The sequence below is a fragment of the Harmonia axyridis genome, chromosome 2 (assembly GCF_914767665.1).
Source record: "Harmonia axyridis chromosome 2, icHarAxyr1.1, whole genome shotgun sequence".
Taxonomy (NCBI): domain Eukaryota; kingdom Metazoa; phylum Arthropoda; class Insecta; order Coleoptera; family Coccinellidae; genus Harmonia; species Harmonia axyridis.
This window is the reverse complement of record NC_059502.1, coordinates 19,351,692-19,378,573: the sequence shown is the minus strand read 5'-3', so window position 1 is coordinate 19,378,573 and position 26,882 is coordinate 19,351,692. Positions and strand designations below refer to the sequence as shown.

Genomic DNA, 26,882 nt, shown 5'->3' with positions numbered 1-26,882 from the left:
GAACAAGTTAGATGATGTAACACAAAAAAGACCAACTGGTCATATTGCAAAGCGAGACAAATTTCTGACAACTATTTCTACGGGACTATTTTGTTATAAAGTGTCAAATATAATCGAAACGTTAAAGAAACTACTATAAAGCCAAACTCTGTATCTTCTACAGGAGGAACTAGATTTTTTTTCACAATTTTTGAGACCATTGAATATTAGTGGAACTTTATATATTGAAAACGTCTTATTCGTCGTCTTATTAATAAATTCCAGAACATCTTCTCCATCCAGAACTTTGGACTTTTTTGGCTGATATCCTTTTCGAACCTTGCTTCAAATATTTTGCCAACTTATTACAATGACCGATGTTGATATCCTTATTTACCATCAAAGTTTTCTTTAAGGAAAGAAATAAGAAACACTCCGTTTGAGTAAAACTACAATTAGGGAGCTGAAAAACAACCCATGTAAATTGAAAATTATTTCAAGACCAATACCAATCAAATGGAGCCACAGACGATATTAGCAACTCGCTTATCGTTATTTTACGATTCTGAATCGGTAAATATGAGCATTTGCGGTTTCGCAAAACGCAGAATATATTCCATTCTGACCAGATTTAGTATTCAAAACCCATCAAACCATATGAGTTACCACTCTACTATATTAGATTAGGTTCCAGTGGTTCAAATCACATCTGATTCAGTGGTATCCTTGGTCCTCTCCTTTGGAGTTTTATGAATAATAATGAAGGAGAAGAAGAAACTCCTCTCACTCCAAGTGTGGGAAGTTATAGTCACTCCCCCTGATTATATGAAGGATTCGCTTGGCGCATGTTCCTCCAATTGCCTCCCAAATACAAAAGTTGGACACTGTTGTTCTTCTGCTGTTAGTTGTTCTATCAACAAGAGGTAAGTTTGGTGTTCGAATCTCTGTGCGTTTGTGATTGTTTGAAATCAGATAGAATTTGTACTGGTTGATTTCCTTGCATAACTGAATACTTGAAGTTTTGTTGTTTTTCATAATCTTTATCAATTAAGTTACTTATTCGTAAAAAAAATATTTTTTTGGTCATTGATTCATTGATGATCTTTGTCAGTGTTAAAGCCGAACCTATCCTCACAACTGTTCTATATTGAATTTTCAAGCGGTTATAATACATATTCATATTTTGAAGTGTAGATGTATTTAGTGAGATTTTTTCGAAGTGTGACAAAATACCAACTTCTTTTACCTAATTTTCGGATGAATGAAGGAACCTTACCTTTCTCAAATATTATAAGGAAAATTCTGCTAGAATTCAAAACAAAAATAAGATTTTCAGACGAAAAAATGTTAGCATTCTTATTCAATCCAATGATTCAAATTGAATATTCTAATATTTTATATGAAACATTCTAGAATTTTATTATATTTCGAATACTGAATAATAATTTTTGATTTCAATTCCAACATTCATCAAATATTTGTTAGCAGTTTCTGAAAAAAGCTTTGAATGAATACATTTCTGTGTTCTTTCAATCAGAATATTTTGCACAATTTTTGCTTCAATAAACTTATTTATTTATTTATTATTATTATGATGGACCTATTCTTCTACAGAACCAAGCGTTCCAATTTAATATTTGAGAAGTTGAACAATAAAATCTTTTCCATTTCAATTTGAGAAATTGTGAAAATAATAGATAAGGATTCGAAATTTTTGTTTAATTTTTGGAGTAACGAGAGTTTATTTATTCATATATCGACCACGCTAAATGCTTTATTGCTACGTAGTAGGAAGCAACATTATTATATGTCAAAAATTCTCTTAAGAAATCAATTAATTACTATACTTTTTTTTCTAATTATTTTATCATTATAAAATTCCACTGAGTCTACAGGTTTACTTGCTATTCGTAAAGGTTATTTAATAAAAAGAGCAAAGCAATGACGAGTCGGGAGCTTTCGAGCATCCGTTCACACATGCACCAATTGCATCCTTGGAGAAGAACTGAATGAAACTATATACAACTCTGTTATCTCTAAATTGGTGAAAATTTCACATAAAGCTTAAAATTTTCATTTACTTGCAATATCTCAACTAGGCGAGTTCTAATGCAACTTAATCATAATTTTTCCACTGCATTCGAAATCCGAACCTACCCTAAAAATACTCGAAGTTCCTCCGTTCGAAAGTTATCGTGTACGTATAGGCCTGGCCGGAACGAATCTAATTTGAGGACTTTGGAGACCATTCCTGTTAAATTTCGAAAAAATATAGCCAATGTCACGAAATGAACGAGCGCTCAAAAATATTACAGAAATTCTATAGAGCTATCACTTTGAATATATCCTTTATCCTTCTTATCTATCTTTCATTTCAACAAGACAAAATTTTTAAATTAACCAGAAGAAGACATATAATTTTTAAAAATACAATTCAAGAAAGTAGATAATAAATCATAAATGCTTTTTGATTTATTTGGCTGGCCTACGTTTAGGAATTTTTGTTCAGCTCTCTTATTTCTCTATTCAAGCTGAAACTTTAAATTCCAATTCAAAACTCCTTCAAATTCTAATTCCAAACTCCAATTTCCAATTCCCAACTCTTCAATATTATGATCTTTACTTGTTTTCATTTTGTTCTCCAACTCTTTACTCACTTTCATTTGATCGAAAATGAACAGAACTTTCAAGCTAATCTCTCTCAACATTTCTTACATGAAGATTCTTAATTTTTTTGCCGCTATCGTGGATTTTAAATTTTCTTTCTGAATTCGATGATCTGTATGTTATGACTATGGTACTGTCACTTAATTGTGAATTTTTTTTTCTTATTGACTTAACTACCTTTTATAACAAACACGACCTACTTTTCTAATCTGAATGTATAAAACCAAATAATATCTATGAAACCAACTGAGATTTGAATTATTTTTGTTTTTAACTTGAACTTTAATGACTACAAATTTTTTATTCTGAAAATCCATAACAGTATGAAATATATCCGAAATCATTAAGCCGATTAATGATATTGAAGTTCTTAATCGACCCATTGAAACTTCCAATGTACTTTTTTTTTTAATTAACTATTTGGAGGGGATAATGGTGAAAACTGAATATTTTTTTGTCAATGATATCAGTTATTCTACCCTAACATGAGGGGAATTAAATCCTACCTATGGTTATTGTTCTACTCGTATATGGAATCGAAAACATTTTATGCCGTTCATTGAGCGAGAAGATATGTTAAAATCGAGTATTCATAATAAATCGGACGAATCAATATATGAATTTATTATATGGTCAAATGCGTCAATATTTGTCTTTTCCTGTTAGTGGGTAAATGGGTTCAGAACTGGTCATAGTTGGTTAGACAGAATACATTTTAAATTGTTTATGAAAGTACTCATCTATTTAATATAATTTAAAATGCACATTAGTTGTCGAGTTAGCTAGGCGTAACAAATATTTCATTCGACAGAATTGGAAAATTCGGGCTTTTCAGCTGTAGTCTAATCTAGACAGCTTTTCACCTGACGTTTCGCTTACTACTGCGGTAAGCATCTTTCTGAGGTTTCTGAGCGAAACGTCAGGTGAAAAAGTAACTTTATCTTTTCAACTTCGAATTGAGACTAATCACAATCAATTTGAAATTGAACATCTTCAAAATGAGAATGAACAACTTCAAGATGGTAAGAACATTCAAATTGGGCATAAACACATTCAAATTCGAACTAAACAATGTTGTATTGTGAAATGACATTGTTATTTTAAGTTGATACTTCAAAAGAATTGTCGAATAATACAGGGTGCTTCCAAATTAGACGTGAACCTTGGAGGACGTGTTCGTACGACTCATTTCCTGTCGTTTGAGCCGAATTTAGTGATAACTCAAAATCAACAGTTTACGAGATATTTGAGTTCTTGTGATTTTCAAAACATTTCTCACCTCACATCATAATTTTGGATTATTTTCATGGACAGCGGCTGAAACAAAACTAGTGCCTGCATTCCAAAGAAAACTTTTTTAGGAAATAAAGAAGGAATTTTGTCATACATATATTGTAGAATTCGAAAGTTCCAGGCAAATTTATATAAAAAGTTTACTATCTTTCCTTCATATTCCAACATTTCAAATCAAACTGATTCTTATTCAACATCGAATACAGTATAGGTTTGCTTTTTTCATACATATCATATCCTTTTTTGATGCATATAATCCAAAATTTAAATCAAACTTGGTCAACGTTGAAAAAATTGACCAAAAATGAAGTAAGGGGAGGCATTTTTCAAAAAACACAAAAACCTGTTGATTTTCGGTTATCAATAAATATCATCAACAACAAATGAGTGATATTGAAACCTCCTTCAGAGTTCTCGTCTATTTCGGAAACACCCTGTATATGTTCTGGTCACATAATTTATAAGCGTTGTTTACAATAATAATAGAGATTGAAGAGATCGGCACCTACGTTATTTGATAATTTTTTTGAAGTATAAAATTCAATTGTAAATGTCATTTCTTGATATGAAATTGCTTATTCCCAATTTGAATGTGTAGGTACTCGATTGATCCCCAACTTGATTGTGTTAACCATTTTGAATTGTTTGATCTCGCAATGAATGTGATTAGTCTGAACTTGAATTTGAAAAGGTATAAACTACGGAAATTCCATCATTTTTTCTTATTTTACTGAATACAGGTATAGCATTCGCCATTCTGCAACCCTTGCTCGATGCTGAATATTTTCAATTTCGAATCCATTATTGCATTCCACTTGTTTTCATATATTCCAATTAAAATGTCCATATGAAAAAAAGATCTTTCGTTTCGAGATTCTTCATTAGATTAAACTAGTGACTAAAAAAGTGTAGAAATTTGTAGCAATCCTAATTCACCTTTTATATTGGCAAATATGCCAGAGAACGTGAAATATCACTTTGGAGAATTACCTGCGAAAATTCTCTTCTCTGTTTTTTTTTGTCCTGGTCTAGCTCAAAGTAAGCATTGACGCAATAACAGAACATCAGTGTTTCTGGTTCAGTTGACGATTGTTCCGATGGAATTGAATTTTGTTCGTAATCTGAACATCGAAAACTCACGAAAACCAATGTATGAGAGAATTAAACTTGAAGAACGTTATGTCAGAACTGGGAAATTCAATTGCTTCATTTGAAACTATTCTCCTAAGATGGGGTGGCTATAGAACGAACTATAATATTTGTTCCTAGTTTTATTAACTCTATTTTATTCGATGGTCTGGGCGCCTTACATCTCCTTTCATTCGAATTTGGCGGTATTTTGCTGTATTTAAGATGTTTTGGAAGTAATAACTTCAAACAGTGAGGGCAAAAATGAATATTTCTTTACATTATGTGAAGACACCTATTTGGGAATCGTTGATTTTTTCTTAGACGGATTCTTCGTCGTGATGGTCAAACACTCTCGTAAATAGGTACAGTTTTCTTAAATGATTTAACATCGTATTGGTGTCCGAAGTTTATAGGATATAATTTCGAAATTGACAGTGATAACTGATAAATTGTGCATAATCGATTCTTATTCAAATTTTGTTAACTCTCAGTTACCAAACCCGCGATAAGCGAATTAAAAATATTTCAAAAGTCACTAAGATGTTACAACCACAAAAATTTATTTAAAAAAAATCAACTTCAAGATGTCAACAAAAATATATTTTCCTTATAATTCGATGGTAATAAAATTTTGCATCTGGATTTACCTAGAATACCTAACAATTTTAAGTTTACTGGAAAATTCTATGTTAATTGCATATTCAGAACAGAAGAAATTGCGAGAATAATATCGAAAAAAAGTCTATATTTCAGTGACAACAGATCAGAGCAATGAAATGATAATTTCAAGTTTAGTTAAAAAATTTTTATTGATTGTTTTGTCAGAAATATAGAAAATTCGAGGAGAATATCGATCAATCGAATTTCAGGAAAGTCGTCTTCAAGTACGCAATTGGTCCATGAATGAACGAGTGCTCAAAAGTTGACCTCAAGTCAGCGATTTTCAAGAATTTTTCAATGTTACTCACATGTTTGATACATTTTTCAGAATAATACTCCCGATATACATTGCATAGAGTGGACTTCTATAGTCTAAAAACTTTACCAGTTGAATTGGATCCGATAGAATAACTCCAAAATGACTTGAAACAAACTAATCATAAAAGACATCACTGGAGTGAGATAACATGAATATTATTCATCCAGAATTAACATAACATCTCAGAAGTTGAAGCACCAATTTGATTTCGATTTCACAATTAGTGAATAATTATTACGCTACTGAACTTTCTCTGTTATTTGATATTCTTTCGAATTCGTATAAGGAGTGTGTATTTGACGGCCGTTTTTGATGATGAATTTATGTGGTAATCGAAGAAAATTACTTTTATGTTGACCCATTTCCAATTGATAACAGATAACTGTACAATATGAAATTCTAAGCATGTAGTGATAATTAATACATTTTTCAGTTTTTATCATAAGATTTTTTTTTTAATCAGTTGAAATATTTGTTTCTTGATTTCGCTGATATAAAATTATACGATCATAGACTTCGATTGATACATTTTTTTCTTATTAATCAACTCAAACAAGCATTTCCATTTTTTTTTGCTGAATGTTGGTGATGATCAATATTTCTCGACGGTAATTGTTTTTCATGAATATATAATACCTACAAATACTTCAAACGGATGTGAGTTGAATGGAAAGAAAAACCAACAAAAAGCGAACAGACCATATAGGGATCGATTACTGATTTGTGTTTTCTTTGATTATGTTATGATAAATTGAATAGCGTCAATAAATTTCAGTTTTCGTTTTATACGAAGGTATTTTTGGGAACAAGGCAATCTAGGCAGTTAGATGAAAATGAAGGTCAAAAGTAAAACGAAAATTCTAAATCATTACGGAGAATAACGAAAGTTTCTCAAAAATTTAATATCGTGAAATGATAGAAATGTTCATAGTCCGCATGCATTTTTCTTCTAGAATGAAAGAATTAAAACATGAATTGAGAATATCTTCAAGAAAATATATTCCTTAATGCGCTCAATACTGTGGCAATTGAAGTAAAATTATTTCGAAGCAAAATATTCTGTTGAATTAATACCTACGTTGAAAAAATTATGTTCGAATTTTTCTCAACATTTTCATTTCATTGAAAAGTGAGAATTTATTATGAAAATTTCGAAGGAAAATTTCAAATAGAATAATATGGAATAGATAAATATTCAGTAGAATAATCCCCCTCGAATATTATTATGTTGTATATATTTTGATGCTAAATTTGCACTTATGGAAGTGTCTGTCTATGGACACTTATTGACAATTCTTGCCAAATTCGTATTCATTTAATGAAAGAAAAAAGTTACACTTTATAAATAAAACTGTACTTTTTTGATTACCCGTTATTATAGATATAGGTAGCTAATATAGTCTTTCTAGAACATTTTTTTTTCAACTCGCGTATTTTTATTTGATTCTTTTGTTTCTGTAAATTCCATGATGATAGGAAGGAAGTTCAAATTTGCGTAGCTAGACTCGACATTTTTGTAGAGCGTGATACATCGTTGAATTCGTAATTTTTCTTTATCACTTCATAATGACGACCAATAAGAAAAAAAATTGACCATCGCGTCTTAAATAATAATAATATAGTTTATTCTGTAAGCTACAGGGTATAAACATATAATCACAGAGGCGTGAGCCTGTACGTGACTTTTTTTGTAATTCAAGCACCCTGTATTTCAAACGGTTTTCGATATCCCTGCAGTGCCCCTCTAAATAGTTCAAACCCTGTATAGTAACCGTATAATCACCTGACAATGAGAAATGACTTCTATAGGATTTTTGCCTCATATTTTCGAACATCCTGTATACAAAACGATAATCTAAAGATATCCATCTTATAGTGTTTTACGCTTATCCCTTTCATAGTAACGTATAAATATTTCGGCTCAATGAACTTATCGAACGAAATCTCAACACATTACGTATTCACCTTGAAGGACTTACAGGAATCCTGTTACAATGTCGGACAAACATTTCCAATCTCATCCAAACGTAAGAGTTTTTCCAGCTGCATCCCCGTCCATGGACCTTTGAAATTTGAGACAAAGAGATAGCAAAGAAATTATTAACTTACATGAGGATCCCGAAATCCTTCATTTTCTTCTTTATATGGAAAAGAGAGCGCAGGTGTATCATAAATATTTGGAAATATTTCAACTGTAGAATCTGCAGCACATAATATTAAGATTCAATCCAAATCAGAAATGTCCCTTCTGCCTAAAATACAGGGTGTTTTATTTCAAAATTATTGAATTATTTGTGCCAACATTTTGACGTATTATTTTCATATTCGGCAATAGGGCATGAGGCAAGTGACAAGTTGATGCTCCCTAAATCCTTAATCCCTCTCACGGGCAATATTTCCGCAAAATATAAAAATCAAATGAAAAAATCTTAATGCACTTTTTATTAAAATTCGTCAATATGATAGGTTATCTAGTTGGACCATGTCATAACTGGTGTTTAAGGGGTTTCTTTCATTTGCTTTTTGATATTTTGTTTTTTTGTAGGTACAGGTAATAACATTTTAAGAACCAAAATAATATAACCATATTATACATAATTTGTTTTTAATTCCTTATATTTCCAGGAATTTCGGAAAATGGCATGTTTTTTTGATAATATGGACTAAGTTTAATTTGCGTAATAATTGCAATCTAATACTTAGTCTGAGAGAGAAAGAGAGAGAGAGAGGAACGTTTATTGAGCACAATTTAGTAGAATTTATGATATATTGTCAAAATTAAAATAATTCGTCAAATAGTGTTACTGTTTGAGGCACAAATGATTTATAAATTTAAAAAACCTTCATCTCAGAAAAGATACACATTTTATTCAGGTGATTTGGGTCGATTATTCTGATTTTGTGTCCAAGATTTTATAGTTGAAATATTTCCAATCATTTATGATACACTTTGTGTGCATAGAGTGATGAGAAGACAAATTTATTTTTGTTTATATTAATTAAGAGCTTGTTTAAACTGCCGAAAAATTCATTTTGCCAATTAGGTATGTGTAATTTTCGAATTTTGTGCCGAGAACGGCTATCAAATATGTACCTATACTATTCAATTGAAAATTAGGAATCAGTTACAAAATATTGAAACGAATATTCATCAGAATCTATCTATCAGATTTCAATGTGTATATAAAGTTATTAGATCAAGTGAGATATCGAAAAATTCGATTTAATAAAGCTACATAATAACAGCATTTGTACTGATAAATCTTGTAAAAAAATTTGAATCTATGGATGGACTATGCATATAATATTTTCAATGAAAAACAATGTAAATGAGATTGATGGGTAATGTGTCTTACCTTTATCATTGCATGAAGTTATTTTTATACAATGCCTGCATTTGAACATTCTGGATCTGTACGTTTTCATACTCTGAGTGAAACATTAGATTTGATATTTGAAAAAATCAAAAATGTACCTACTGAAAAAATAAAATTCAATAAACTGTTAAACGTTGACTGAAATTTGGATAACTGCCTATTCAAGCTTCTATGATGCTTAAAATTCTGTTGAATTTTGTATTTGTTAAAGTGAAATTGCGCAATTTCCAAAAATTATGTATGCACTAATGAAATTCGTGTGTTCATATCCTGAGGTTGGATATCGATAGGTTTCGAATATCATATAGAAATGCTCAAGAATTCAAAAGGGCAAGAAAAATAATATCCTCTTGTTATAAATTGCCTGGGTATTCGAGAAAGAATGAATAGAAAGTAGGAGGATTATTCTTTTATTCAGAACAAATGGTCATCAGATATATTCTTAGATTGGACCATATTGAAAACAGTTTTTTATTTTGAAGTATTATGAATGGACTCATTTCTTTATATTCCTTGAATGAATGAAAAGAGCAGAACTAAACGGCTTATACCTAATGATCAATATCCGTACACATAAATGGAAGAAAAGGCTATTGAAAACATCTTTTATCGATGAAAAACATTTAATTCGACTTCAATTTGCCTCAAAACATTCTCTCTTAATGATGAAAAAAGATAATTGTGAGAAATCTATGATATTATATGACATTATATTACTTGGATGGAAATTCTTTGTCAAATGAAATAAAACAAAATTGATTTCCATAAATTTGGAGAAATTGATTTTGTTTCAGGTTGAATCAGTGGCGGCTTGTGAATTTTTATCGTGGGTCGGCAGATAGTAATAGCAGATTTTCACAACACCTCCAGTTATTGAATTCGACATATTAGTTTTCCATAGTGGGAGTCCAACTGAATGTTGTGTCTTTTCAGTTACTGATAACTGAAATCATTTCTGCTGAATAACTTTTTCAGATCTAGTTACCGCTTAAAAAATTTATCTATATAAAAGAGGATCTATGGATATTATGTGAGAGCATCACGTTCAAACGATCGCACCAAATTGGATAATTCTTTTTTTGTTCTGTTCATTATTGTTATGAGAAGGTTTATACAACAAAATCGTATGGAAAAAAGGCTTTACTTTTTCCTCCGACCAAGCTAACAATCATAGAGCATAATTTGACACTTCGAAGGATGTATTTTGGGTTGCCTGACAGAAAGTAGATAATTGAAATGAAAATGATTTTTTTCATATTTCCGTGACAAAGCTTCCATTAGATTTATGGCATTCTTTTTCCAATAGATATTTTGTCTCGATAGAGAGAGTATTTTTAAAAACATATATAATTCGTTTCATAGTTGAAAATAAATTATTATAAACAAATGGAAAAGAGTCCATCCCTGAAGCGCAGACACTGATAGCAACTGCCATTTGCAGATTCCAATAGTTCCTTCGAAGAAGGGGTTGATTTTATTAGTTGGCATTTTTCACCAAATCCATTTTTTGATACGCCAATGATTTCTTGGAAAATTATTAGCCATCAAATAAGGATCAGTGAAAATTCCAATATACTCTCTGCCCAAAAGAGGGCACACGGTAATGTAAAGTGAAATTGACAAGAAATGAGTTGGATTAGGCAAATTCACCACACTGAAAGTAATATGTGAATATGAAAAATTCAATATGAAGCAGGGGCGACATCACGAACGCTGAACACATCCATAACTTCTTATTTTTTACTTGAATTTATAGATTTTTCTTTTCTGATCGCAAATGATAAAAAATTAAAGTATAATCTTCATTAGAGTATTGTCTTCATGATGGGAATTAATGAATACAGTTATTTAAACAATTCAACTTTTGTGATTTCTATTTCACTTATCGATTTCGAATGAAATTTAGTGATAACCAGAAATCAACAGTTTATGAGATATGAGAGTTCTTGTGATTTTTTTGAAGATTTCTCACCATCTTCAATTTTCGTCAATTTTTTCTACGTTGACCAAATTTGATTATAACGTTGGCTTATTTTCGTGGCCAGCGAGAAGTCCAGATCTAACAACGTTAGAATAGACGAAGCAAAGAGAAGATAGAGACTAAATTTCATGCGAAAAGTAACAATTAAATAAATAAAAAAGACGGCACTAGCTTGTATAAGGAATGGTGGCGGTCATTTCAAACATAATTCATGAATACTTTTTCTACTGAAATTTTGAGTTTAATTGCAATAAAAAAAAATTATTTCATTACTTTCCCGCACTAGTGCTTGCATTCTAACTAAATTCTTTTAGGAAATAAATAAGGAAGTTGGCAAGTTTTCAAAATAATTTTGTCATACATGAATTCTGGACTTTGAAAGTTGCAGGCAAATTCATATTAGAAATTTACTATTCTTTTGCTCATATACCAACATAATACTTATTTTTATTCAACATCTAATACAAGATAGATTTGCTTTTTTATACATATTATACCCTTTTCTGATGAAAATGATCCAAAATTCAAATTGCACTTGGTCAACGTAGAAAAAAATTGACGAAAAATGAAGTAAGTTGAGAAATTTTTTGAAAAACACAATAACTCAAATATCTCGGAAACTGTTGAGTTTCGGTTATCAATAAATATGGCTCAATCGACAGCAAATCAGTGATACTAACAAATCCTTCAAGGTTCGCGTCTAATTTGGAAACACCCGGTATAATTTCTGTGTTATGTCTCGAGCAAATAGAAGATGAAGGAAATTAAGATTTCAGTAAACAATTCCTGAAATTGTAATTATTTGCGTATGTGCCCCTATGATCTAGCTCTAACTATTCATTTGTGTGATTCAAATGAGATGCTGTTCTCTCAGCACACATTAAGATGAAATATATTTGAATAGGTATAAAGGGCATTAGTTGAATTAAAAAATATCTATAATATGAAACGGATCATATAACTTTTAAATACCTCAAACAATAATCAACAATAATCACATCAACAATAATTTTGCGACTATATTTGAGGAGCCCAAATGAGTTTGTAAAATCAACATTAATTATGCCAAGACAACTTTTAGTAAGGCGATTGGTTGATACAGCTGAGATTATTCGCTATTTTGCTCTTCAGATTTAATTCAGTTGACGAGAAAACTTCAAAACACGATAGTCTTTAGTCTATGACACTTGTTTTCGTCATATAACATTTCACTTAATAAGTTCCGCGTATAACCATTAAAAACACATTTTTTCTTGAAAATCCGAACCTATTCGTTAACAGTCTCCTTCAAGAGTGATGCATGTTCTCCAACTTCTCTCTTACTCCTCAATACCTTATCTGTCTGTAGAAACATTCGTATTTGCTTTCGAAATAGACCTCGACTTCGCTTCTTTCTTATAGATAAATTTCTTTCTTTGGAGCACCTTTTAAGCATTGTTGTCGACCTTTGCGTGCACAGTATATTTTCTCATAAAAACACAGTACACGAAACCGATTTTTTGAACAACAACAAATTTAGCTTCACTTAACCTTCAATATCTCGATTCATACTAAACTCAATGTACATACAGGATCAATGAATCACAAAATCTTTATTACTTATTCAAACTTGTTTTATCATTTTCATAGGTGACTCGATCATTAACATATTAACATTTTTGAGCGCTCCATGTCCAAATTCCTGTAATTTTAGAATTTCTAGACGAGAACGATCTCAAACGATTCGATTCGGATAACTGATGAAGAATTCAAGGTGACAATCAAATCTGACCGTCCGCCAGAGGGCGTATGCACATATAACTCAGGAACAGAATGTGCTAAAGGCTTGAAATTTTCAGGGAAGGTTCAGGGTCAAAATATCTCCCTAGATGGTTAAATACCCATATTCAATATTGGTATCTCAATAACTCAAAAACTACTCATCTAATTGAACTGAAATTTAGAAATCATTTGCAGAATAACAAAACAAATATTCAAGCGAAATTTCGCGAGAAGCGTATCAATGGAATAATTTTTCTTTTGTGAAATTAGATATCACAGAACCTAACGATTAGATTTCAATGAAATTGCATGTTGTGTGTAGTTCATCAATAAAGTGAGTTATAGAAGAAATTAGCTATGTATCTTACACATGAAGAAATTAATCAAGTTTTCCTGATTTGATACCCTCTCAATCACAGAATACTTTTCGGAAAATGTACTGAGGATTGCAAGAAGTTTCAGCAAGTACAGAATTTTCTTTGGGTGCCCAGTTCATGGCAGAAAGACCCAATATTTTTGAAATTTACTAATTTTATTCTTGAAAAAAATTATAAATTTTGATCAGAGGATGTACTTCATGCGAAAAATTTGGCATATTATATCAAAAGAGAAGTGGTCGGCATATTGCCAAATTCAAGAACCCAAGTGATATTTTTCACCTGAACACTTCAAATGAGAAATAATGAGGAATATTGAAAAAAATTAATATGTCGGCATGTGTCAATTACATCCGAAGTTTCAATAAATTCCGTTGGGTTGATGAGTTTGGTTCTGATTATGGTTTCTTTATTTTCACGAATAGGCAAACTCACCCTTTCTTAGGAAAGGCAGAAATACATTTCTCTAATTCAATGGTTATTGCGTTGTTGCGTGGTTATTCCGTTCATTCTTCCACATCTTGTAGAACAAAATCGTACTCCCAACTTTCCGCCACGGCTTCATCTGTCAATTCATCAATTTGCTTTAAAGAAATCAGTTCTGCCAACCAACATTTTTCAATGCAAAAATCACTTAATTATATTTATGGAAATATTTCATTAATTTCAATGAAAATGCAATGAATTAGAGAAAATAATGTATAATACTCGTACAGAAGGCTCATTCTACCACTCGTTCATTCCAAAACTCGCCACTTCGTGGCTCGTTTTTGAATTTTGAACTCGTGGAAGAATACCAATGCCTTCTGCACTTGTATTATAAATAACTATTTTCGCATTCAATCCTTACTCACATAGTCTTACTCTACCTCTTGTTAGAGTATGTACAGTTACTCTCGGGTCATCCTGTATTAGTATATTCTAAAACAAGTTGCAAAATGGGCTCCTCTTCCAACAAGAATGCGAAATTCAAAAACGAGCGACGAAAGAGCGAGTTTTCGAACGCATGAGTTTTCTGCAACGAGTATTAGACGATATTTTCTCTATTTCAGCCAAGTTTTGTGAAATGTTGTCGAAATTCAATGAAAAATTCAGATTATATATCCTAGTGACTTTTGTATTGTATCTTGGCAGTTGGTGTGACTCTTACGAGAATTGACGGATTCAGAATTTGAATATGAATAGTACGTTTCGAATTTTGAAAAAATTTACAATTACGCATTAAATTCGTGAATTATGTCTGACGAAGTCGATTTAACACCACCAGAATCGAGAGATTTTGCGAATGATGTTGCAAATCAATTCACTATATCCAAATTATGTTATATTGACAATTATTGACATTTGTTGAAATTCGATAGGATTTGAAGTCAGTATAAGTATGGACAACCACAAAACGAAAAATATAACTGAAAATGATGCTGTAATGAGTTAAATACAGCACTGTTTTTAGAACTGTTATGAACTCATTACGATACTGAAATAGAGAAAATAATTTTTCAGAATCAACTTTGACAAGAAACTACATTTCGTCCACATCGAAAATGCATCGCAATTTGCAGTCTGGATTTAATGTGGAAAGAATTCCATTATCTGATCTCAATATTTTCCTTCTGGAGAATGTCTCGCTAAACAAAACATTTCTGGGAATTTGCAAGAGTTAGAACAATAATTATGCCCTCGTTACACCCAGCTCATGAATAATTCTTCTCTCATGATCTTATATCCAATTTTAATCCAACTTCAAATAAAATATTTTTGTTTTTATAGCTAAGAATCGTTTGGAGTAAGAACTCCAAACGATTCTGTAATTTTCTCATACGTTTGAGAAAATATTCAGTAAAAAGATACTCTGAGAGACTACATTCTTTATACTCAGGGCAAATTTATCATTGAAAGGAATAATGGAATGAGATTTAAACCGGGAAACTGACGGAAAGTCAGGAGTCCTTGAGCTCTCCTTCATTTATTGGCCAACTGCACCCTTGGTGACCACAACACTGTATAAAGGTTTATTCAAGGGTGGAATAAGCACATGAATCCACAACAGTGCTTTCCTAATTTTTCTTTTTATGTTCCGCTTGAATTTTCCATGATTCTGATAACGTTTCGAGCAAAATTCTTCTTCTTCTTCTTCCTTATATGAGCTGGTAGTTCATATAGGTAGGCGTCTGCCTGTTAATAATTAGTCAGCCTCTTCCGACGTAGACGTCCAGCATTCTTTCCAACGTTTCGGTGGTCTTCCCTGGGTTCTCTTCCTCGTGGGTTTGTTCTGTCTTGCTCCTTTTACCAGTCTGTTGTCCGGCATCCTCTATGTGCTTTTCCAGTATTTTCTCCTCTGCTTCACAAACTTTCCCACGTCTTGAATCCCGCTTCGTTCCCTTAGTTCCTCGTTTCTCACCCTGCCCAGTAAAGTCTTTCCATGTATTCTTCTTATTATCCTCATTTCTGTCGTTCTAAATTAACAATTATTGTTTTTATATTTATTTGTAAAATCTCAACTGTTGTTACTGAAATAAAAATTTATTTTTAGGTATTCTGCTTGAATTTTCTGCGATTCTGATGGTGCTATCATCTCGAATATTTTTCTTGAATTTTTTATAATTCTTATAACGTGATCAGTTTGAAATTTTGTAATAATCTTGAAATTGTTATATTATATGAACACCGAAAATTTTTTTACAATATATATTTATCTGAAATTTGGTATTATTGTCTATGTCTCTATTGATCTTGAGATTGAAAAAAACTAATTAAAAGTATAACAATTTTATTTCTGCCAAAATAAGATGAAGTGACACAAAGATGATTAGACAAAAAACTATATACAGGATTAGAACTATTTAGAGGGGCACTACAGGGATATCGAAAACCGTTAAAAATACAGGGTGACTTAAATGACAAAAAATTGCGTTATTTAGAGGTTAGTGTGGTGGTGTTAACAGATCCGAAATAGGTATCTCCAATGGTTCTCGAGATGTCTCGAAAAAACTAAAACAGTGTAGTTCTAACCCTGTATATTTATATACAGGGTGTTTCCTAAACATGCGGCAAAAATTCAGGGGGTTGTTCCTTGGACTATTTTAAGCATGTTTTGTTCTTGGATGATTTTTGAAAAACCTCTTTGTTTCGAAGATACAGGGCGAACAACATTTTTCATATTTTTAAAATTAATAATAGTTTAAATAAAAATGCGTACCGCACTGTGTTTACTAAGTAGGTACAATTTATTTTTAAATTTGTTTAACAACATTCCAATTACTAAAAACGGCCAGTTTTTTGACTAAAAATTGATAAGTGCAGATGGTAAAATCATTAGTTTATACCACTCCAGTAGAAAATGTGGAAGACTTGCGAAATCGGATCATTGCTGGGTGTAACTTAATAAGAAATGATCCTGGTGTTTTTGAAAGGGTTCGGCAGTCAATGAGGAGAAGATTGGATGCTTGTATGCTGGCTAGAGGTGGTCATTTTCAACAGTTTTTGTAGGTTGAGTTGAATTTTCATGTAATTTTTCATAATAAAATGTTATTATCTGAAATTTTGTTTCCCCTATATCTTCGAAACAAATAGGTTTTTCAAAAATCATCAAAGGACAAAATATTCTTAGAATAGTCCAAGGAACAACCCCCTGAATTTTTGCCGCATGTTGAGGAAACACCCTGTATAGGTATGTGATCTCCAAGGGTGCAATTGACTCATGAACGAACTAGATCTCAAAAGCTCTAGACTTCACGTCGGTGCTCTCCTCATTTCTTCAATGTTCTTGAACTGATATTTAATTAATTTGACCGAGTATTCCTTGTCAATGAGTCTGAAATTTGGAAATAATTTAAATCGCGGAAATGCCATCTGTACTTCTTGTCATGCCAACTTACATGTTATTTCCTTGTCAGCTTTAGTATATTCCTATAGAACATTATTCAATCCACTCGACACCAAAAGACAAGGTCCTCTCTCAAAGCTCCAACTGAGCAATTTTCTAATTATAATTGTGATCTGTGTAAACTGAGCGAAAACTCATTTGCATTTGAATAATGGAAAAAGTTTTCCAAGAAGGATTAAGAAAATTCGGAATATTTGATGTATGAGTATATAGTATAAAATTCTTTCCTCTTAGAACACTTATGCCTTCAATATACTGGGTTAGAACTATTTGGAGGGCCAACACAGGGATATCTAAAACTGTTAGAAAGGTAGGGTGGCTTAAATTACACAAAAGTTGCGTTATTTAGGGATGGGTGTGTTCCCGAGATATCTCGAAAAACTGAAATTCGAGTTTTTTTTCTTTTTTCTGTATAACTCATTTGTTTTTGGAGACAACTGCACGAAATTTGGTTTATAGCCATAATCCAATCTAGAGATACCAATGGTGTCTTCAGATTATTTTTTTTTGTTTTCCATTGTTTCAGAGATGCGATAGTCAAGTGATGATTTCACACAACAACTCTTCAAATTTGCGTACCTAGACACGATATTTTTGTAGAGTGTGATACATTGTTGAATTCGTGATTTTTTTCCATATCACCTTATAAGAGAAATCAATATGGCGTCCATAAAAAAATGACTATCGCGTCTCTGAAATAATGGAAAACAGAAAAAATCTGACGACACCATTAGAATCTCTATATTGGATAATGGCTACAAACCAAATTTCTTAAAGTTATCTCCAAAAACAAATGAGTTATACAGAAAAAAAAAATCGGGAACCGTTGGAGATATTTTGGATTTGTTAACACCAACACACTAATTCCTAAATAACGAAATTTTTTTTTAATTTAAGTCACCCTGTATATCTAACGGTTTTCGATATCCCTGTAGTGCCCCTCTGAATAGTTCTAACCCTGTATATTCCAATCTTAGTTTTAGTAATTCAGTATCTTCAAATTTGATACAAGATAAGTTGAGTATTATTTCCAATAATAAATTCGTTTGGGAAAAAAAAGTTTCATTCTAATTGAAATTTTCACCGTTCTCCTATTCGGTATAAGTTTCATTATCGGTTCATTATTCCCAATAATATATATTTGGAATCGTTCGAGAAAAACCTGGGCTGTTTTCGGCTTGGAAAGGTGACTTTACCGGCCTAGGTCGCCAAAATTTATATCTATTCTTGAGTGTAGTTCTCAGGATTTGGCCATAATGTAGAAGCTTTCAAATTCGTAGAATATATTAGAAGCATTGTATTACATTTTCAGATCAGGGGAGTACTTTTACCTGGAAATGAAACGTTTGTAAGTCGGAAAATCGAGGTGTTAAGTTTTCGTTGGGCCACCCTGTATGTACTATTAATCCTCTCGGACAGAACAGCTTTTTTTGAAAACTATTGGAATTATTGGAGTGAAATTGTGAAAAAAATCGATTGCTTTATAAAATTGATCTTTCGAGCTCAAGAACAAAATCCATTAATTACACAAAAATAAAATCAAATTTAAATGAAAACATACGATGAGACCGAAAATCCTTAGCCATCATAGATTGAAGATAGAAAAATTTTTGATAATTAAGTTTGAAGTTATCATATCTCATTCAAATTAATTTGAAGATTAATTGATAAGAGTAGTTTTTCCTCCACGATTTCGTGCCAACTTTGAAATTTCAAAACAAATGACACCAGGATCAAATATTCTCAATTTTTTCCTGATAAACTTTACCCGGTGACTCAAGTTATATACAGGCAATATCTAGCTTATTCGACAAGATAATAAAAAATTTTGCTTTGAATAACATCAAAGTATCTTCCCAATGATGTATAAAAAGCTTTTCACATTTGACAACCCTGTGGTAGCTATCCCTTACTTTTTATTTTCAAGTGGCACCCCCTGTATATTTTCAGTGAAAATTGCGTGTTATTCTATTTGGAATACAACGATAGCACATACTTTTTTTATTTTTCATTAATAACGACAAAAACATAAGCATTTTGTGAAGTATGAATTGCAACCAAAATACCTACTATGCAATTCAAAAAACGAAGAAACATTTGAAGCTAGTTTTTTGTTATAAAAAACATTAGTTTTTTAAAACTAAAATTCATCTACTTCTCTTATGTGAAGTTTGTACGAACATGGGTGGAGGCATTTCATTTTTATAAGGATAATTAAATAACGTAAAATAAATCACAAAATATTGATATTTTTGTTGTTAATACTGAAAAAAATACCAAGTATGTGCTATCGTTGTATTCCAAATAGAATGACATGCAATTTTCAATGACAATATATAGGGGGTGCCATTTGAAAATAAAAAGTGAGGGGTAGCTATTATAGCTATTATTTGCTATGAGACATACACCTTTGAAGAACTAGAAAATTAGATTCTAGTCTCTTCTTGATTGTGAAATATGTAAAATACGAAAGTAATGTACCAATGCGATTAAAATTAATAAACAGATAAAGAGAGTGAATTTTTTCAGCATGGCGCTACATCATGTTCTCCTCGTTTTCATCATTATCGTGTGGACTAATGTAGCGAGCGTGCAGGCCAGAAGAGATGAAGAAATGGCTAGAGAATTCAGAAGAGGGGAAGATATGAAAGAGAGGAGAACCAGAAAATTCGATGAAATGGTACTATCGACTGCAAGAGGTTATGGAAAGAGGACAAACGGACAACTCAGAAAAGAGTAAGTATTGAGGAATTAAGAGGGATTACCACAACGTGGTTCTCCTCGCCGAACTTTGGTACCCATTCATTTCCCTTCTGGCGCACCTGCAATGATCTAACCTTGTACGGTGTACCTACGAAGTACATTCGCTTCATCTTCTTTCTTTTTTCGAAGAAAATGAGTATAGGACAGCACTGTACGACGACTTTCACGAAAATATAATTTTCTCGATTTTGGTATCATAATGAGTTCATTACAGTACTAAAAACAGTGCTGTAATGAACTCATTACAGCATTCTTCTCAGTTATATTTTTCGTTTTGTTGTTGTCTACACTGACTTCCGATCCTATCAAATTTCAACAACACACTTCAATTTTCAATATATCTAATATAATTAGGATAAAGTGAAATGATTTGCTACATTATTTTCATTTCTCTTGATTCTGGTGGTGATGAATCGATTATGTCAGATACAATTCACGAATTTAATGCGTAATAATAATTTATTTCAAAATTCGAAACGTACAATTCAAAATCAAATTCCGTAATCTGTCAATTTTCGTAACAGTCACACCAACTGCCAAGATACAATGCAAAAGTCACTAGGATGTATAATCTGAAATTTTCATTGAATTTCGACAATAATTCACAAAACTTGACTGAAATATAGAAAATATAGTCTAATACCTACTCGTTCTAGAAGGCAATTCCAACACTCATGCTTTCGAAAACTTGCTCGCATTCGTGTTGGAATAGAAGTCCATTCTGCAACTTGTTTTAGAATATACTATTACCTCTTTTTTAATGATTTTTGGTAGGTTTTTTCACGAATATTTTGAAAATATATCATTGCTTTGTACAAAGTATACCTATATCATCAATTTTTTTGCCAAAAACGGAAAGTTACCAAAATTTTAATTTTTTTTTTCATTCACAAATTGAAAATATTGAATTTCTTCCGTGTAGTTTTTTGTTTAAGGAAATTATATGAAAACCTCATAAAAATCGGTGATTTGTAAGAAGAAATAATATCTCTGATTTGGTTTTGAACTGAACAACCACGTGATGGTGTTCCATCTTAACTCTAATTGGTGACAAAGATTATGAGATTGTCTGGGATTTTTTATCATTCCTGTTGAACATGTAATATCTGGATGAGTGCTGTTAGGAATTGAAATTCAGAAAGGGAACCCTTTGATCTGAATTTAATCTCTTGCAATTAATTCTTAGAGTTATGGTGGCCCCACAGAAATCCCCGACTTATCGAAAACAGATTCAAGATGCTCATTGGGCATTTGAGAATTGTGGAAGAATTTGAATTAAAAATTCCTGATAAATCAAAGGCTTTTTCATCATGATTGCATCATAATCTTTGTTTTATGAACTAGAAATGAGAAAAATACTGACGAATCCAGATTTTCGCTTCAATATACAGGCTGTTCCTAAATTGAAGGTACAAAGGAAAATGAGAGACTCCTTGGATAATTTTAAGAAAAAAGTCCTATTAACATAAAGCTTTGTTTAAAGGTACAGTTTGTTTCTTGTAGTCCTTTTTTATGATTATAACTGTTTATCGAATATTTATTAATCATGGCTACAGATTGAGTAAATAAGTACAAAACATAATTTATTTATTCACCACTGCTTAGGAACTAACTGGATCTTCATAATAATTTGGATTTTCATGAGGATCAATAGAGAATTATTTGAAATTCTTCCCTCGAAATCGACAAACTACAAGAAACCGAAAAGTATCTATAGTACTGGAGCAATGTTTCTTTTTTCATTTTTCACACACACAAAAAAAACCATGTAGAGGTAATCCAAAGTGAGAATTGGAATACTCAATTATTATGCAAAATAAGTTAAAGCACCATTTTTTATATATTCAAGGATGAATGATATTAAATCAGTTAAAAATTCGACAAATCACACCTTGATTATGGATCCACCCCTGAGCAAGGAAATGCTATGAGTACAGTTATGTTAAGGCCATGAGCAGTATTTTTTTTTTCGGTATAACCAAAGTCATAGATAATTTACTTCCATTGTAGAGAAATTCAAAACAAAATTCTTAATGCATTTTTTTAATGTTTTAGATTGAAGGAATTCTATCAATACTTTCAAATATTGTGGGTTACCAATTTTTCAAGGGTATTTAATTAAACACTCGCTTGAACCAGACATGATATAATGATAAAACAAAATTTAGAATGTTGATGAAATATAAAAGTTTGTCATTCGGATGATAGAACATACGGTATATTCATGTACTCACATCTAAGAAATCCAATAAATTTCCTTTAGTCTAGGGGTTGAAGTACAAAGTGAATATTGCCCATCTCTCAGTTGAAATATTTCACGTTTGATGGAAACCTTTCAGTATGCAACAGAAGTTTGCTGGCGAATTCAATTTACTACATGATGTTGCTCCAATCATGGATTTTACTTTGGCAAGATTACTTTCGTCCCGCTTTCTCCACTACTGTAGAAAGAGTAAATAGATCTTTTTACTCAATATTGAGCTCTTTTTAGAAACTTGTTCATTTCTATAAAATAATGAACTTGATTCGTTTCAATGTTTTTAGTATATATTAGGAAATTTGTTTTAGTTCGGTTAAATTTTTCTCTAAAAATTAAGGAAAAAGAAAGCGCTTTCGGAAAGTCAGAAACTTTTGAACGCTCATCATTCATTCGTCAATTCAGTGCTTTTTTTCTCAACTTTTTTTCGATATCAAGCTTGAATTTTCTATTTTCATAATTCTGATAACGCAGTCACCACAAATTTTTTAACGAGGCTCAACTGTTAGTTTATATATCAACTTCATTGTTACGGAATTATATATATACGATAAACTAGTAACTCGGCGGTAAAGCTTAGTTAGAGCATGCAAAGTTTCAGTAAGGCTTTCACAACTAATTGGGATTACAAACATGTGTTCCGCTGAAAACATTTGGGATTTAACAATAACTATAGTTTCGAATGCAAAGTCGTAGGAATTTTCCATTATGTTTAATGTGTAAATATCGACTGTCAATTCCTAATTCGAAAGCGAAAGTAGTGTTATTTTTCATCTTTATGAAATACAAAATGATTTTATCCGTCTTTCAATGAGGATTTTTTCTGTTTACATTAGTTGGGTTACTATACTATACAGGCGGGTTAGTAGAAGCGGTTTTTGGACATTTTTATTGCAGGAAAGTCGACAAATGCAGCGGAGCTGAACAACCCTATGTTGTTGTTTAAGAATCAAGGATGAAATATGAAAAAGTGACCAGCAAACTGGGCCGAATTGCCGCCCCTCAAGTAGAGGCGCCAAAACGGTGGCTTCACTGTTTCATCCCTAACGCCGGCCCTGGACCCTTCCGTAATAATATCGCTACGTCAAATGATAATTTAGAAATCGAGGTACTTTTTAATATAAGTTTTGAGACACATTTTTATACTTCTCAATCGAAACACTTGAATTTCAGGAAGTTTGTCAAGGTTTCAATCTTGAATTTCGACATTGACACAAATTGTCTGAGAACTGAAAATGTTAAGGAGTCTTTTTCTGATTTCATTCTACATATATCGTGAAAAATCCTATGCTTCTCCATTTGAAAAGTCAATCCCAATATGTATGTCCAATTCATTTGTCATTACCAAAACATAGATTGGTTTTCGAACGAATCGAAAACCTAAAATACCTATGCAATTTTTTTCCGTAAAAACGTTTTCGCATTGAACTGATGTCGGAATAGAAGATTAATCTGCAACACATCCTATTCGAAGAATTAGGGTACCTAACGTGATTAAACAAAACTCTCACGTAGCACGTACAGCGTAGGTCAGTATGATACGAATTTTTAATTTTGAAGAGTCAAGCCGTTTAGTTGGATTACGAATACTTTTCTGTGTTTGAAAAATGATCTTAAAAGAGGAGACCAGTTATGCAGTGATTAATAGAATATTACACCTTGCAGCCTCCTCTAAAATTTTCATTTCGCATTTGTTAAGGACTCAGTTGAGTCAGCTTCTTAAACAAGGACCAGGGCCGGCGTTAGGGGTGAAACAGTGAAGCGACCGTTTCAAGCGCTTCATTTGAGGGGTGGCAATTCCGCTTAGTTTGCTGTCCGCCTTCTTATATTTCAACATTGATTCTTAAGAATAAGGTTTTGTTCCGCCCCTCTGTGTTTGTCAACATTCTCTGCAATAAAAATCTCCAAACCGCCTTTGCTAAGCCGCCTGAATAACTTTCGAAGAAAGTTCCATATTATCCTCGGATCAGGTTTTGTTTTTTTTGTTCTGTTTTTGATCGCTAAATCAGAAGCTTGTGTTAATACGAAAATAACAATATTTAAAAATATTGAAACGTAAAATCAAATAAAAGGTTAACTGGAACTTGGACGAATTATTATCAAAAATTCCAACTAAGCCAACGTTTCGAAGGTTCTTCCCTTCTTCTTCAAAGGCTAAAAAAACGGTTACATGTCGAAAGATAACACAAGAACATCAAATAGAAAAGGCATACCTAGTATGGAGATTTTAAGTAAAAACTGTTATGCTACAGTCGTGCATAAAATCAAATATTTCACTTGAAAGTTTGCACAATCGGCAAATGCGATTATTGTATTATTATTTGAAGTTCTCAGGCTCTTCAAAAAACACCCGATACCTATATGAGAGTAAAAATGAATGACGTGTGCTCAAAAAATCCTGAAATCGTGAGAGTGCTTTCCAAATGTTTTCTACAATAAATTGTACTAATCCGAGAAAAAGTGAGTCCCTACTACTGAATACCCCTTTAGAAGTGTTGGCCAAGAAAATCATTGATGTTGAAATGGCCAAGATTACGACCGGATAGTTTGAAGGGAATTTATACCTACTATTGTATGAAAGTTGTGGAAATTCAATTTGAATATTTTTCAGGAAGTATACCTATTTTTCGCTCATTCAATTTCTGGCTGATTAGGTAACAATTTTTTTCATGATGGAATAAATTGTAATAAAGCAATGAACTGTTTTTCAGTTCCAATTATTCGATAGATATCTCATCATTAATTTTTTTTAATTAAGAATGATTTTCTCAAAATCTTCAGTACTGGAGTATATGCATCTAACTACGTTTTTCATTTATCTAAACTATCCTCTGCCTCATTGTACGTAAAGATGATCATTTTGAATACGCAAAGTTTCAATTGAACTCATATCGTAATGGTGCAAGAATTTCATTTTCCATTTTTTGTCATGAACAAAAGAGTTGTATATCTGATATTAAATTTTTCCTCATTTCACAGCTTTCTACTGGAATGGATTGCAATGGAGAGAATGCGTGACTTGGGATATCCAAGATTTGTTATGAACAACGCTGATCTGACGCCGGAATAATTCTTTTCATCTCTTTTTGATTCAGATTCATATTGTTTGGAGTGTTGTACCCTTTACTTATGTACATTAAAAATGAATGTAAATTAATGACATGATATATTGAGAATAAAATTAATATATTAGATATAGAAGAGGCATTTCAATATTATGATTTTCCTACCCAATTTCACAAGGTCACATCTGCGATTTACCTACTCCTTTATTTACACTTGAAATTAGTTCTACAATAATACACAATTTGTCAATAATTGAAATTAAAAAAAGGAAATTATAATAATTAATGTCGAAAAAAATTGCAGTATTTCATGTTTGATTTGAACCACATTTAATGCAATTTGCGCCATATATAGGGCAGGGATTTTTGTTGATGGAATATGTCAGGCCTAACGCCTAATTATTTAGAGGAAGTCGGTATAGTGACCAGGGTATGGCCAGTTCGGAGCTCGGATTTAAATCCCATTGAGAATCGTACCGCATAGACTGCAGATTGCAATTAGGGAAGACCTGGTCCAAAATGGCATAAAGTCTCTTATTTTAAGCATAGGTCAACGTTTCCAGAAAGTTATTCGTGCCAGAGATGGAAAAACTCGCTACTGACATTTATGTTTAACTTTGTTTCTTTTTAGTGTGCTTCGTTTTTTCAATGTTAATTTTGGATCTTCATCTTCCATGAAATCATATTATGCTATAAAATGGTGTTTCTCGAGTAAAAAGAAAGATGATGAAATGAATCAAAAATGAAAATGTTGAGGAAAGATAACGCTGAAGTGTAAATTTTATTTCAATTTGATTATGTTACTGTAACACTCTACGGATTGTTATAAATTTATGAAAAAGCAGGCTATAATAGCGGCAAAACCGGTTCCACTAAATCGTATCTACAAGTCCTAAGTTACCTCTAGTCTTTATCTCTACTAAGAGAGCTCACAGAGGATTAGGGGTCAGGATAGAAAACGTTGAATAAGAAATCAAAAAATTTTGCAAGTTTTTTTTGGGTAAACCTTTCCTTTGTTTATTTAAATAGTAAATTATGTTTGAAGTTCTAATTCAATTCATTTCCAATTTCATTAAATGAAATTGGAGAATTCTCAGTGTCCATGTCGATAAAACTACTGCCATTGAAATTCAATGAAAAAATAATTTCTTTTTGCGCTGTATATTTTCGAACATAGTTCTGGCTACTTGGCACTCGCCAACACCAGCAATCCGTTAAAAAATTCAAATTGTTTACAATATCATTCATTCTCTCAATTGGTAAATTTAGAAGATAGGCTAATCTGTGATTTAAATAGAAGAGCGCTAAGGCTAACACAGCTCTAGCAATATTTTGCAGGGTTACAATCATTTTTGCATCTTTTTCT

The 26,882-nt window shown here is 31.8% G+C and overlaps 1 protein-coding gene across 1 annotated transcript; it reads left to right on the top strand.

The window, feature by feature from the left end:
• The first annotated feature begins 698 nt into the window (after positions 1-698).
• Positions 699-25,649, top strand: LOC123672789. Its single transcript, XM_045607080.1, has 3 exons — positions 699-902; positions 19,961-20,167; positions 25,431-25,649. Exons 1-3 carry the CDS (start codon positions 739-741, stop codon positions 25,519-25,521), a joined length of 462 nt encoding a protein of 153 aa, XP_045463036.1. The 5' UTR covers positions 699-738; the 3' UTR covers positions 25,522-25,649.
• The last annotated feature ends 1,233 nt before the right edge of the window (positions 25,650-26,882 follow it).